The sequence below is a fragment of the Spinacia oleracea genome, chromosome 3 (genome assembly GCF_020520425.1).
Source record: "Spinacia oleracea cultivar Varoflay chromosome 3, BTI_SOV_V1, whole genome shotgun sequence".
Classification (NCBI taxonomy): domain Eukaryota; kingdom Viridiplantae; phylum Streptophyta; class Magnoliopsida; order Caryophyllales; family Amaranthaceae; genus Spinacia; species Spinacia oleracea.
In genome coordinates, this window is record NC_079489.1 from 155,242,920 (window position 1) to 155,257,648 (window position 14,729).

Consider the following 14,729-nt stretch of genomic DNA (forward strand, 5'->3'; position numbering starts at 1 on the left):
GTTGAGGTAACAGTTATTGCTAGTACCCCGCATTCCCTTCGAAATGTATTTATGAATGATGTTATGAATGATTGATGTTTTATAATGATGTTTTATGAATTGCGGGATTACAAGTATGATTTGATTGAATTGTTTTACGATAATGCAGCTTTATGCAAAGTATTAATTTAATGAATTATTATTATTCCTGAAAGAAATGATTTTATGAAATAACGAGATTTAATGGTTTATTGAACCACCCTGAATGATTGAGATTTTCCTGATTAATGTTCGATTAAAAGAAATGTAAACATGATAAATAAAAGTGTAAGAACTGGTCAAGTTCCCCTGATATGGAGCCCATGCTCCCCCTGATAAGAAGCACTGGCTTCCCCTGATATGGAACCAAGGTTCCCCCTGATAAGAAGCACTGGCTTCCCCTGATATGGAACCAAGGTTCCCCCTGAAATGAAGCACTGGCTTCCCCTGTTATGGAGCATTGACTCCCCCTGTTATGAAGCACTGGCTTCCCCTGTTCGTAGGAGACGTCCTACCATGTTTTCCTGTAAAGTCATGACGACCAGAATAAATACTGTTAAAAGGAAAAAGATTAATGAAATGACGTTCCTGAAATTAATGTTCCTGAAATGATGTTTTCGAAATGATGCTTCTGAAATATTGATTTATTAAATGTTTTACCATATTCTATTCTCCCTGTTTATCAAATAAAATGAATTGAAATGATGTTACGATGCTAGGGTAACTTGTTACTGAGTCTTCGGCTCACCGTTTTGTTTTCCGTTTTAGGTACTGCTGGGGACCACGGAAACGAGTAGTGGCGAGGATTTTCACTATTACCAAGTTTACCTAAGTTAATGTTAAGTTGTAACAAGTTTAAGTAAAGATTCTTGATTAAGTTATGTACTTTTATTAAGGAATTAAGAAGGATTATCATGTTAATTCTGGAGTTTAATAACTTATGATTGATGGTTGCCTGGTAACTCCTAAGAGGGAGTTACGGCGGGTAATGTCCCGACCGAATTAGGTTAATTCCGCTGCTAAGTATGCTTTAATAAGTGATTTAGAGGTCGGGGCGTTACAGTTTGGTATCAGAGCCAAGGTTCTGTACCATAAGTGCTAAACCTTACGGGTTTTGCGCGTAGTAGAATTCAATAGGCTTTAAGCAAAGAATTTTAAGGAATGAGTTAAAAAGAATATGTTAAAATCAAGTCAAGTTAAAATGGAATGAGTGTGAGTGTAGGAACGGGATTAAAGGGATTTATTCTCATGATGTTTTCCTGATTGAATATGTTATGCGAAATATCGATTATCGAGGTTACTAACGATGCCACGAACGAAGCTCACAACAAAGCGCAATATTCACGATGACGTCGCCCACAATGATGTTTTCCATGATGATTCCTGTGACGAACAATTTATAGAAGACCTCGAGGAGATGATGAAACGATTAGGAACTGCAAGTACAATGTCAACTAATCGGTCAAATATTCTCGAAAAACGAAATCGAACGAAAATGCATCACTATTTGAGAAAATTTCACCCTGGAATCCACCAATCTATGACGGCAAGCCGATTCGATAGAATTTGAAGAATGGACCAACAAGATGGATCAACTATTGGAGACTTTGCAATGCCCTGGCGAATAAGAAACTAATGTCGTGTAGGAACGAATACGTGGAGGGAAAGAGCATTTCGTCAACCTCGACCAATCATGAACGAAACAACAACAATTCTAGGGTTAATCATAATCCAATGCGATCACGACATATGCAAGAGCTTACATGATAAAGGACAAAGATGACGCCAACGCTGATATTATTTTGATTTAGCTCTCTCTCGCTTTAGAATCGAACTTCCCTTGATTTTATGTTTATCGTCACATGTCATGTTATGAGTTTTCTACCCTGGATAGACTAGGCAAAGTTTAAGCATTATATTTTAAAAGAAGTTAAGTTAAGCACGGTGCGAACTCAAAGATTTTGTGGATATGAATCGTTTTGAGGAATTTTTATGGTTAAGAAATTTTTTTTAAGGATAGTATGAATGTTAAGTGTACCAAGCAAGCATAAGGTTGTATTCCATGACTGGTGGATCACTAATTAAGTTGGGATTATTCGAGGTTTAAAGTGTTCAAATTATGAATGAAATTATTCTAGGGTTACCTTTTCGTGTTATCCATGATGAATATATATTGGTGTTTATAAGTACAAAAGTCTAAAAGATGATTGATGTGCCTTTATTAAGGAAGTTAAGAGGTCATACATAAATGTTATAAACCCAACATGATTTATGACAAAAGACTCGCTTGAGTTGACACGTGAATAAGATCTTGAGGATGTTATCAAAATGAGTTATCAAGAATTAGTTATCAAAAAGGTTGAATGATAGAGTATCGAAAGAGCATGAGTTTGAACTTCTTAAGTGGCGAATCAAAAATTAAATCAAGGTTTAAAGCATTGAAGTTATGATTGAAATCAATTTTTAGTTTACTTTTCTGCATCATTTGTAAGGTTTATTTTTATGTATTTATTTGAAAGGATGCGTGATAATCTCCATAAAGAAAGCTAAGCGAAAGAATTTAAAGTTTTGCGAAATGTTATGTGGAAAACATGATTTATGGTGAAAATATGGAATTGAGTTTGCATATAAAGCTTTGAGGAACTTACCAAAATAAGTTATCGAAAATTTGTCTGTCTATGAGGTTGATGATATCAATGAATGTTATGAAGTTCGAAAAGGATTATGAATGATTGAGGAATGCAATGGAGTTAAGAAAAGAAATCGACGAAATGACATCCAGGTAGTCTGAACTAAGTTTCTGGAACCTAGGTTGTTTCTGATAAAGGCACATGTGATGGCTTAGAATTATCCGCCAAAACCCAAGTGTTTGTCGACTTAAAATACTAAGGATAAGTAACGAAGTCGTACGTCTAATGATGTAGTTCTTGTCATGCGAATGGACTCGAACCCCCGCAACGAACGTAGTCAACAAAGTTGTGTGACGTAGAAGAAAAGATCAGAAATCGAAAACGAAACGAATCGAATAACGGAAGTCAATTCAACGACAAGATTCTAGCAACAAGAGACCAATAGAGAATGAAAGCGAAATATCTCTAATTATTCTCCCACAAACGATATGATGTATGAATTACTATGTTTTCTATGAATGATTATGTTATGGTCAACCATGCTCGTGTGTTAGATCAAATGATTATGAATGTTATGCTTATGTTGAATTTGAAATTTTCACATGAATTATGTCTCTATGATATGAATTATGTTTATGCTGATATGACATGATTGTACTGGTGATCTAATTGTTATACATGGATGCCGTCTCCGATGGAAGTTCCCCTGAGCTCAGAGTACGAGATTGATATAATAAATGACTTTTACAAATTATTCGAGTATTGAAATTGGTTGATAAATATTTATTTTCACTACATATACGTATATTTTCAGAATTATAATTTAACTTGCATTAAAAGTTACTGTTTTCGGTAGAAAATATTTTCAAAACAAGATATCACAAAGAAAAATTGGAGCCTAGTCTAAGCTAACAAGTTTGTCCCTTTATGTTCTTTGCTCCTCGATCCTATTTTATGAAGTAAAGTGGAGATACGAAAGACGATGGCGGAATGTAATTGACCTTAAGAACGATTAAGGATCAATATATAATTTTGCCCCTTTTGTATTCTTTACTCTTCGATTCTAGTTCTCGAGTTGAAGCGAAGTCCTAAAAGATGATGGCGGAATAAAGGCTAGACATTGTCGGAATGGGAATGAAATTGTGAGATCTTGGTTTTAAAATAAATATCATACTTTTAATCGAATGTTTTTGATTTTCAACAATCATTTTATACGTCTAATTTTCAAGTTTCGAGGACGAAACTTTTTCTAAGGGGGTAAGAATGTAATACCCCGAATTTTTAAAACTCGATTAATTATGCTTAATGATTTGTACTTAGCTTAAAATCGTTTTTAATCCTAATTTTGATCTTTATTTTAATTAACGAAGTTTACTTCACTTGAATTTTTAATATTATTACACGATTTATTATTTTTCAGATTCCATGATTTAATTTCAAAGTTACGAGCTTAAGCTATTTATTTTAGTTATTTCGTTAATTATTTCGGATTTTTAATAATTTCGAAACGTTCTTATTCTATTCGAAAACTAAATTTATTTTTTTTCGTTAACGATATTTTTATAAAAGATTATCTCGAAACTTAGTTTTAATTAAACATTTCTATTCTAATTAATTTCCTAAAACAGAAACCAACTTTCAGAATTTTGGCCTAATCTTGTGAAATTACAAAAATGCCCTTGAAAGAGAAAAATTTCATTTCTCTTCTTCTTCCTCCTCTCCACGTATGTTCCCACTCCTTTCCTTGAATTCTGTCTACATTCATGCCTTGGAGACCAAGGACTTTTCCTTCCCATTCACTCTTCTTGACTATACAAATCAGTCATGGTACCAATTGGAATTCAACATCAGAAAAATCAAAACCAATTTTCAATTCTAATTCTCCTCTCTGTTTCGAACCATCACCACCAAGCTTCCCTCCTTCCTTTCACGGCACCACCGTGCTGCAACCACCCAACCACGCAGCCCCACTCACAGCCACCCTCACCACCATCTCCGGCGCAACACCCGACCCAAACACCTCCCTTATTTCTCCTCCTCCTTCGTCGTGAAATCCCCTGCCCCTCCCCTGCTTTTCAGTTCAACTCACCTCCCCTGACTTTTCTCTTCTTCACGCCCAGTCGCCGGCATCGCCGTTAGGCCGCGCACCACCCTCCATCTCCTCTGTGCGCAGGCCACCACCACCGCACTCACCCCACCGTCCCCCTGCTCCCTCTTTCCTGCTCGCATCTCCCCTGCCTTTCCCTCCCTCTCCTCCGCGATGCGCCGCCCTGCGTCCACCACTACCTCCATCTCCTTGTCGGCACGCTCCTGCGCCGCCGTGCTGCCCCGGGCCCAACCGCCGTTCCCTTTCCTTCTCCCTTTCCTTTGCTTCGATCCCCCTCCCCTGCTTCCCCTGCTTCGTGCCTCAGTTTCGAAAAGAAACGAGTTCCAGTAATAGGAACTTTGTTCATTTATTCCCCAAATTAAGCCCAAGCCCTTTTGTTTTGGCCCAATATCCCAAAGTAAGCTCTATTCTTTTATTTAAAAACCCATGTTAATATTTCATGAAAATCAATTATTATTTACTTTAATTATATAAATTTTAAATGATAATATCAGATTTATATTTTGATTGAAATTTGATTTAAATAATATATTTTCGTTAATTTATGAAATTAGATAATATTTATGTAAATCGATTTATGAAATTTTGATTGAAATCTTGTTTAATAATATTTTCAATAATTTATAAAAATATATTTTTATTAAATTCATTACTTCAAAATTCACTATCTATAAATTTATTATTTATAAAATATTAGTTTTAAATTATTTATCGTTTTAGCTACTAATTCAATAATTCGATATTTTGAAAGAAATTGGACTCGGGGCTCAGGAAGGACGATCCATCGGACAGGAAGTATAAAAACTGCGGTTGAGGTAACGGTTATTGCTAGTACCCGCATTCCCTTCGAAATGTATTTATGAATGATGTTATGAATGATTGATGTTTTATAATGATGTTTTATGAATTGCGGGATTACAAGTATGATTTGATTGAATTGTTTTACGATAATGCAGCTTTATGCAAAGTATTAATTTAATGAATTATTATTATTCCTGAAAGAAATGATTTTATGAAATAATGAGATGTAATGGTTTATTGAACCACCCTGAATGATTGAGATTTTCCTGATTAATGTTCGATTAAAAGAAATGTAAACATGATAAATAAAAGTGTAAGAACTGGTCAAGTTCCCCTGATATGGAGCCCATGCTCCCCCTGATAAGAAGCACTGGCTTCCCCTGATATGGAACCAAGGTTCCCCCTGATAAGAAGCACTGACTTCCCCTGATATGGAACCAAGGTTCCCCCTGAAATGAAGCACTGGCTTCCCCTGTTATGGAGCATTGACTCCCCCTGTTATGAAGCACTGGCTTCCCCTGTTCGTAGGAGACGTCCTACCATGTTTTCCTGTAAAGTCATGACGACCAGAATAAATACTGTTAAAAGGAAAAAGATTAATGAAATGACGTTCCTGAAATTAATGTTCCTGAAATGATGTTTTCGAAATGATGCTTCTGAAATATTGATTTATTAAATGTTTTACTATATTCTATTCTCCCTGTTTATTAAATAAAATGAATTGAAATGATGTTACGATGCTAGGGTAACTTGTTACTGAGTCTTCGGCTCACCGTTTTGTTTTCCGTTTTAGGTACTGCTGGGGACCACGGAAACGAGTAGTGGCGAGGATTTTCACTATTACCAAGTTTACCTAAGTTAATGTTAAGTTGTAACAAGTTTAAGTAAAGATTCTTGATTAAGTTATGTACTTTTATTAAGGAATTAAGAAGGATTATCATGTTAATTCTGGAGTTTAATAACTTATGATTGATGGTTGCCTGGTAACTCCTAAGAGGGAGTTACGGCGGGTAATGTCCCGACCGAATTAGGTTAATTCCGCTGCTAAGTATGCTTTAATAAGTGATTTAGAGGTCGGGGCGTTACACCCATACTCGCCAAAATTTACATTTTCTACATTTTTAATTTTATGAAAACATAAAATTTTAACGCTAAAATTAAAATTCTCATTTTTAAAAAATTATTCAACTACAAATAAACGATTGCATCACATTTTTTTTACTAAAATAAACAATTAGCAAAACTACAATAAAGCAAAGTTTTCCGTTTAGAGTTTAAACCGCAAATCACATAACTTGGGCCCGTTCGGTATCACTGTCAGTTTCCACTTTTTATTTTTTGGGTTTTATAAGTCATATGATTTAGATGAATTATTAACTAAAAAATAGTCATACCTATTTTAATCATGTTAATTTCGAACACTGACAATAAAAAATTGAAAACTACTTTTTGTGATTTTCATATTTTGATTTTTAGTTTTGGAAAAAATAGAAAACTGAAGAGGAAAAAAAAAATCGTGCGGTTTGGTTTCAAAACTATTAGAAACAACACCTAAATCACACCGTGGCTTGGCCGGAATTCCAAACCGTACACTTCTCAAACTACAAAATACGGTTTGGTACGCTTTTAGACAAAACACTTAACAACCATTAGCTATTTCACATGCTTAATCATTTCTTTTTTGGCAATAAAAATGGAAAGGAAATTATCCTTCCTTAGTTCCTTTCCATTCCATATGGTACCGTTTAAAAAGTAAGGTGACAAAATCACCTAATAATATGTCTTATTTGACCCACCCAAGACCTTAGTGTCCTCTTCTTTACATTCCATGACCTTTTTCTATCAAAACTAATGCAATAAATAACATGATTTAGCTTACTAACAACTCCACTTCTTCATATTTTTTTAAAATTAATTTATTTAAAAAAACCGCCTTTCTTATACTATTTGCACGGACTCGTGTGCAATGTTTGACCGTTAATATATCTAATTTTGTATGACAAAAAATTATAAAAAATTAATATTTATAAAAATACATTTCGAGATGAATCTAACAAAATATCTCATGATAATTTTTGATAGATATAATAGTGATAATTTATGGTCAAAGTTTTAATTTTTGGCACATTTTTCAAAGCGTAAAGAATTTAATGAAACGGAGGTAGTAGTGTTTATGCATGCAGCACACGATGAGTGCACGATATTTTACATGAACAAGATTACAAGAGTCCTACTACTCTGATAAAAATTGTATAAAGGCTGATATTTAGAAACTATAAATCGAGAGAAATAAAACAACACCCCGCATGAATATGTTTTGAAATACATATACATCGTAAAAGTATACTACCTCCGTTACAAAACGATCTTTACACTTTCCGGTTTATACTTTGCTTTATTTTATTTTTTAACATGAAAATTTACTATCTTGCCCTTTTTATCCCATAATATTTACAAATGTTCACTCACTTTCTTTACTTTATTCATTTTTTTATATATATACACAGCTACATTTTTACACGTTTCTCTTATTTTGTCCATATTTTATTACTTATATTAAACCTAAATGTCTACTTTACTTTATTCTATTTTTAGATACGTAAATTTACTACCTTTAATTTTCTTATCCCAAAATATTTATAATTTTCTATTTACTTTCTCTTACTTTATTCATTTTTTTTTTCTTATACCCACCCATCTTTTTACACATTTCTCTTACTTTATCCATGTTTTATTATATTAAATCAATTTTTGTACTTTTGTTTTAATATTTGTACAGATAGTAACCGTAAAGATCTTTATGAAACATACGAAAGTAGTAAGAAATTTTCATTAGAATCTTTAAAATCTTCAAATATGACAAACATTTAAAAACAAAGGGAGTAGTTTCTTATACCCATTCCCTCCACATAACAAGAGTTCTCCTATTATAAATAAGGACATTCTAAGCTCATCAAAAGCATTATTATTCTTTCTAAAACTCAAATATGGCTAATAAGTCTCTCTTTCTGTCCCTCCTAATCCTAGCAATATCTCCTTTATGCTTCTCGGAGAAATCCCAAGGTGGAAATCTCTACCCACAATTCTATGACCATTCTTGTCCAAAACTTGAAGATATTGTTTGGTCTGTTCTTGCCAAAGTGGTTGCCAAAGAACCAAGAATGGCTGCCTCCTTGCTTAGGCTCCATTTCCATGATTGTTTTGTCAAGGTATTCATCTCAAAACAAAACATTGCTTAATACTTTTACTAGTTATTTTAGTATATACATAGATGAGTTTCTATACTTTCTTCTTGTGTGTGTTGAAAATCAATGTTGACTACATGTGAGTTGCCTACACCGGAGAAAGATAGAGATCGAGAAAATACTAGTCCATTGGACTTATAAGCGGGCTAAACTCTCCTCTTTCTTCTCGGGTTGTTCAAGCCCATTTCAAATTCTCTGAAACTTATTAGTTATTGCTTATATTTTCTTTGGGTGATCAATACTCTAAAATTTTATCACTTTTTGCTTATAATTTCTTTGAAATTCAATGTCGATCCCATGTGAGTTGCCCACATTGGAGAAAGATAAGATCGAGAAAATACCAACTTATAAGCTTGAACAAGTTACTCTCACTAATGCCAGTTCTTATTGTTGTTCAGGTCCATTTCAAATTCTCTAAAACTTATCAGTTCTTGCTTTTACTTTCTTTGGGTGATCAACACTCTTATTAGGTTGTTCAGGCTCATTTCATATTATGTGAAACTTATCAATTTTTGCATATATTTTCTTTGGGTGATCAGTACTCTTATTGGGTTGTTCAGGCCCATTTCTAATTCTATGAAACTTATCAGTTTTTGCTTATATTTTCTTTGGGTGATCAATATATACTCTGAAATTTTATCACTTTTTGCTTATAATTAATTTCTTCCTTTGGGTGTTTTGTGATATCAAATGCAGGGTTGTGATGGTGGGGTTCTACTAGACAGCAGTGGTTCTATAGTAAGCGAGAAGAGGTCGAACCCAAACAGGAATTCGGCTCGAGGGTTCGAGGTCATTGATGAGATCAAGGCTGCAGTGGAGAAAGCATGCCCTGAGACTGTGTCTTGTGCTGATATCTTGGCTTTAACTGCTAGAGACTCTACTCTTCTTGTATGTTTCACATGTGTATTCATCATCATTATCATTATTGTAGACGATAAATTTAGTCGGAAAAACTCCGTTTTCTTGTAGACGTCATTATCATTATCCTAGAGGTAATCAAAATTCATGTCATGTCGGGCCGGGTTGGGATTTAACACAAAAATTCATGCCCACACCCATAAATTTGGTGTGGATTTTTTGACCACAACATGTTTTTTCGGGCCGGGCTTTGGACTAAATGCTTATTTGAGACTACACAAACTTACACTTTGTTCAAGCTGGGCCAAGTTGGTCCAGCGGGCCGGGCTATAGTTAATGAGGTATACATTATCCCATTGCCTTCTCATAGGCTCCAGTAGCAAGCGGGAGTAAGGGTAGGTCGGATTTACGCCGCAACCTTACCCCCGCAATTGTAGAGAGGTTGTTTTCAATTGATTCATATATAATTTCGCATGTGGATCTTAAGATTTTTTTAAAATCATATAATACTTACATACATGTAAATCATTGTTTTTTAAGTTAATGGTGTTCATATTTGTATGTTGCAGGTTGGAGGACCAAACTGGGAGGTACCACTAGGGAGAAGGGACTCTCTAGATGCTAGTTTGAGTGGCTCAAACTACAACATTCCTGCTCCTAACAACACATTTCAAACCATTCTTACCAAATTCAAGCTTAAGGGGCTTGATCTAGTTGACCTTGTCGCGCTTTCTGGTATGTGGATTGTTTTTTCATGAAATTTCACTACGTTTTAAGAAAAAATAACAAATATCTTTCGAGTTTTAAAAAATTCACCAAATACTCCTGGTATTCAATAAGATTTCCCTTAATAACGTCATTAACCCTATAATTAGCTTAAAAGGCTTGATCTTATCGACTGATTTTATTTTATATGTTTCATTTGGCTCTATCATTACTCATTAGCTGTCTGGAACTAGAAAAGGTGACATTGACATAAAATCAAATTCCAATCTTGCAAAGGGAAAGAAATTCTTCCTTTTGAAAAAGTTGTCTCACAAGTAGTGAACTGTGGTGCTAATAGAGAAATAATTGTCTTAAAAGGAGGTTAAGATGCTCATATTATTGTATACCACCTCTTGATTTATACTTTATGAGTTTATGCAATGTTTAACAAGAAGCTAATTGGGAATGTTACGTTTATCAATAAGTTAAACCAAATTTCATAAAGGGGTAAGCGCGAGCATGGAGAGAACAAAAGGTATTGCACACATTGGTGTACAATAAATCTATTAACGGGGTAACTGTTTATCCATCTTTTGGTAAATTTTAACATATTTTAATTAACTTGAAGTATATTGAAAAAAAAAATTGATAGATAAACATTTTAATGGACATATAGTTACTTCTATACATTATTAGTGATTTTAAAAGGATAATTCTTATCAAAACGAAAAATTTACCAGTAAAAAAAAAAAAAATTACATTATATTTGGGGACAATTTTTAAACACTTCGACTAAACTTTTACTCAGATGTTGATATTTATTATACTCTACTTTTAAATAACTATTTGTGTAGATAATTTTAAGCATGCCATTTCACTTCATGTTTATTAGATGTCTTATGGTATTATAAATAGTTGACTCTATGTACCAACATCAATAACCATTTCACTTCATGTTAAGATGTCTTATGGTGTTATAAATAGTTGATTATGTACCAACAAGTATAACCAACATACTCAGTGTGTAATTTGAAGTTCGAGCCCCATCAACTGCAATATGTTTGAGCTGAGAGTGGTTCAAGCATTGACTTGTATAATTGGGCTGACTAATATCAGATACATACTGGTTTAACAGGGAAATGAAGACAGATCATTATGGACTTAGTTTCTTAATTCTTACCTCCCCTTGTCGATCCTAATAGAGTATAAAACTAATCTTGAGACTTCAACCATCAGCTTAAGTTTTTGGTTAAGTTGGTCATTTTACAGTGACACTGCTAATGCATTGTAATACTGCAGGGAGTCACACAATAGGGGATGCAAGGTGCACAAGCTTCAGGCAAAGGCTATACAACCAGAGCGGAAACGGACAACCCGACAAAACCCTAAACCCGGCCATGGCAGCTGTGTTGCGCAACCGTTGCCCACGGTCTGGTGGTGACCAGAACTTGTTTAACTTAGACCATGTTACCCCTTTCAAGTTTGACAACAGTTACTACAAGAACTTGCTGGCTAACAAGGGCCTTTTGAGTTCTGATGAAATTCTGGTGTCCCAAAATGCAGATTCTATGAAACTAGTGAAACAATATGCAGAGAACAATCATCTTTTCTTCCAACATTTTACACAATCCATGGTTAAGATGGGAAACATTGCTCCATTGACTGGTTCAAGGGGTGAAATCAGAAGAGTTTGCAGAAGAGTTAATCACTGAAGTTTGGCATAAATTATTTTAAATGTTGTGTATGAGTTCTTCTATCTTTTTGGGTAAAAGTATCTATATTTATGTTGATTAATGTGTTTGTGTGATAGGAGTATGTATGTTTTTGTGACTAGTGAGAGAATTATTTGTGCATCTTCTCTATCAATAAACATTGTTCGTTAATGAGTTCTTGGCGTATGGTTACGAATTACGGGTTGTTTGTTTAGAGGGATAAAGGGTGGGGATAAGTAATTCTAATCATTTTTCACTCTTATCCCATGTTTGTTTACAAGGAAACCATGATTAATGAGGGATAAGGATAGGGATAAAATATCTCTTATCCCTCATATTCTGTACCTGGGGGAGATAGGTATACTTGGTGACTAAGGCCATGTTCTTCTGAACTTTGTTTGGTTGAACTGAACTGAATGAAAATGAATGAATAGTAAATACCGAATAATGAATAATAAATAATTAATATTATCTAGTTAATTAAGAAATAATAATAAAAAATGTTAATTAATAATAATTAATTAATTAATAACTAAGTTATAATTAATAATTAATAACTAAATAATAAATGCTCCCCCCTCCGCTCTCTCCCTCTTTTCTCTCTCGTTTGAGGGTTTACAAACATTAGGGTTTTCTAGGGCGAAAATAGGCAATTTTCTTCGAAAATTAATTTGGTTATTTTCGCCCCTTCTCTTTCAATGTACCCTATGGTGGGTTTGATTGTTTAAGTGTAGTAAGTACCCCTATGGTGGGTTTGATTGTTTAAGTGTAGTAAGTACCCCTATGGTGGGTTTGGTTCTAGTTAATTTTTGTGTGTTAGTTTAGTTCAGGTTGTTTCTTTGGTAAAGATTTATGAGGGATCGAATAGGATGTCAATCTTTCGACTACAATCAGACGAATCAAACGGAAATCATATTTGTCACAGCTTCAACAAATCTATAGAACCCCCTCGTCAACGAAGGCTGTAAATCACAACGATATAAAATAGGGTATACAAAATGTTTGATATACGTACTATGATCGTAGCTATTGTGAAAGCTAGTTTTTATACTGTTTGGGCTCCCAATTGAATACCAATTGGGCCATAAAGTCCAAAGCCCAAAGGCTCACAACAACAACATCAAACCCACTACAGTCCAAAAGGCTATTCAGCCACCAATCAAGGCCCAAGGCCCACTTGCAATAAATGACCTAAGGGCAATCATTGCACGAACACTATAAATAAGCCGTCATGGCTCACTTACCAAGGTACGTCCATTTCACGCCTTAAGACCACTCTTCTAGAGAACTTCTCTCTCTAGAATCCGAGCATCGTTCTTACTTAGGCATCGGAGGGGCTTTCCTCGGAAACACCCCCGAGGCTAGTAACTTGTTTATTGTGCAGGTTGATTCGGACACAACACATTCGAGCTAGCAAGATCTTCAACACACACAAAAAGGGCCTTCATTCGAAGCCCATTGTTTCACCCGCTTCAACACCGGAACAATTTGGCGCCGTCTGTGGGGAAGAACACTTAAAAGCTCCAGAAAAAAAAACACTACATTTCCACGTAAAAAATGGAAGTACCCAACAATAACAACCAGTTGGGAGATGTCCTTGTCCAAACGGATTCGGAATCCGATGGAGGCGAGCAGCTGCACTCGGTGGCGAGGTCGCATCCAACAAGGGCAACCGCCACGACTAGCAGACCACTCCCCTCTCGAGAAGAGCTCGCCGCGGCCATGACCATCATGCAGAACTTCCTCTTCAACGAGAAAGAATAAGCCCATGCAGCAGCACGACGAGAGGCGAGGAGAGCCAGGCGACAGGTATTGCTGAACATGCCCTCGACTGACGAGGATAATGTGAGACCCGAGCAAGATCTCTCCACAATGTCAGGAACACACCTAATGACAAGGTGGAGAGAAAGCACGTGGGATACGCAACAGAGGGCTGCACAGCAACCAGAGTGGTTCGCAACACCGTCTCCAACACCGCAAGCTCTCCAAAGTGGAGCAAGTGATCCCACTCGGATCCGAAGCTCGGTCCATAGCAGACTGCGACCTTCGGTTCATGACAGGCTGGGTAGCCCCTGTAGATCCAGTAGACAACCCGAGGGCAGTGGCCAGTCGAGAAGGAGAAGGAGAAGTGACTGAACTCCTAGCCCCCTACACGCCCCCGAGCAGTCCCTTGGAGGAAACTCGAGAAGCGAAGGTATCAGGGCGAGGCTAGGAAAGAGAATCATGACTCCAGCATCTTCTCCATTCTCGGACGATATTGTCATGGAGACGATTCCCAAAGTGAGACTACCAGCGCACCTGACATACAGCGGAGTCACGGATCCGAGGGATCATGTCATTTCTTACGAACAGCAGATGTTTCTGAGCCCCTACTCCGAAGCCTGCTGGTGCAAATACTTCCCAACCACGCTGACAGGAGTTGCTGGGGAATGGTTCAGATCGTTGCCGAAGGGATCGATCAAAAGTTGGAAGAAGCTGAAGAAGAGGTTTTGCGTACAGTTCGTGAGCAACAATCGCCCGGAACGAACCACTGACGAGCTAACCTCTATACAGCAAGAAAGAGACGAGAGCCTGCGAGACTTCATGGCCATATTCATGAAGGAATCCACCAACATTCCGAACCTGCAGCCAGATGTAGAAATCTTCGCCTTGA

The 14,729-nt window shown here is 36.0% G+C and overlaps 1 protein-coding gene across 1 annotated transcript; it reads left to right on the forward strand.

Annotated features, from left to right (window-relative positions):
* The first annotated feature begins 8,510 nt into the window (after nt 1–8,510).
* On the forward strand, nt 8,511–12,250 carry LOC110798898 (peroxidase 72). Its single transcript, XM_022004095.2, has 4 exons — nt 8,511–8,765; nt 9,498–9,689; nt 10,229–10,394; nt 11,664–12,250. Exons 1-4 carry the CDS (start codon nt 8,544–8,546, stop codon nt 12,074–12,076), a joined length of 993 nt encoding a protein of 330 aa, XP_021859787.1. The 5' UTR covers nt 8,511–8,543; the 3' UTR covers nt 12,077–12,250.
* The last annotated feature ends 2,479 nt before the right edge of the window (nt 12,251–14,729 follow it).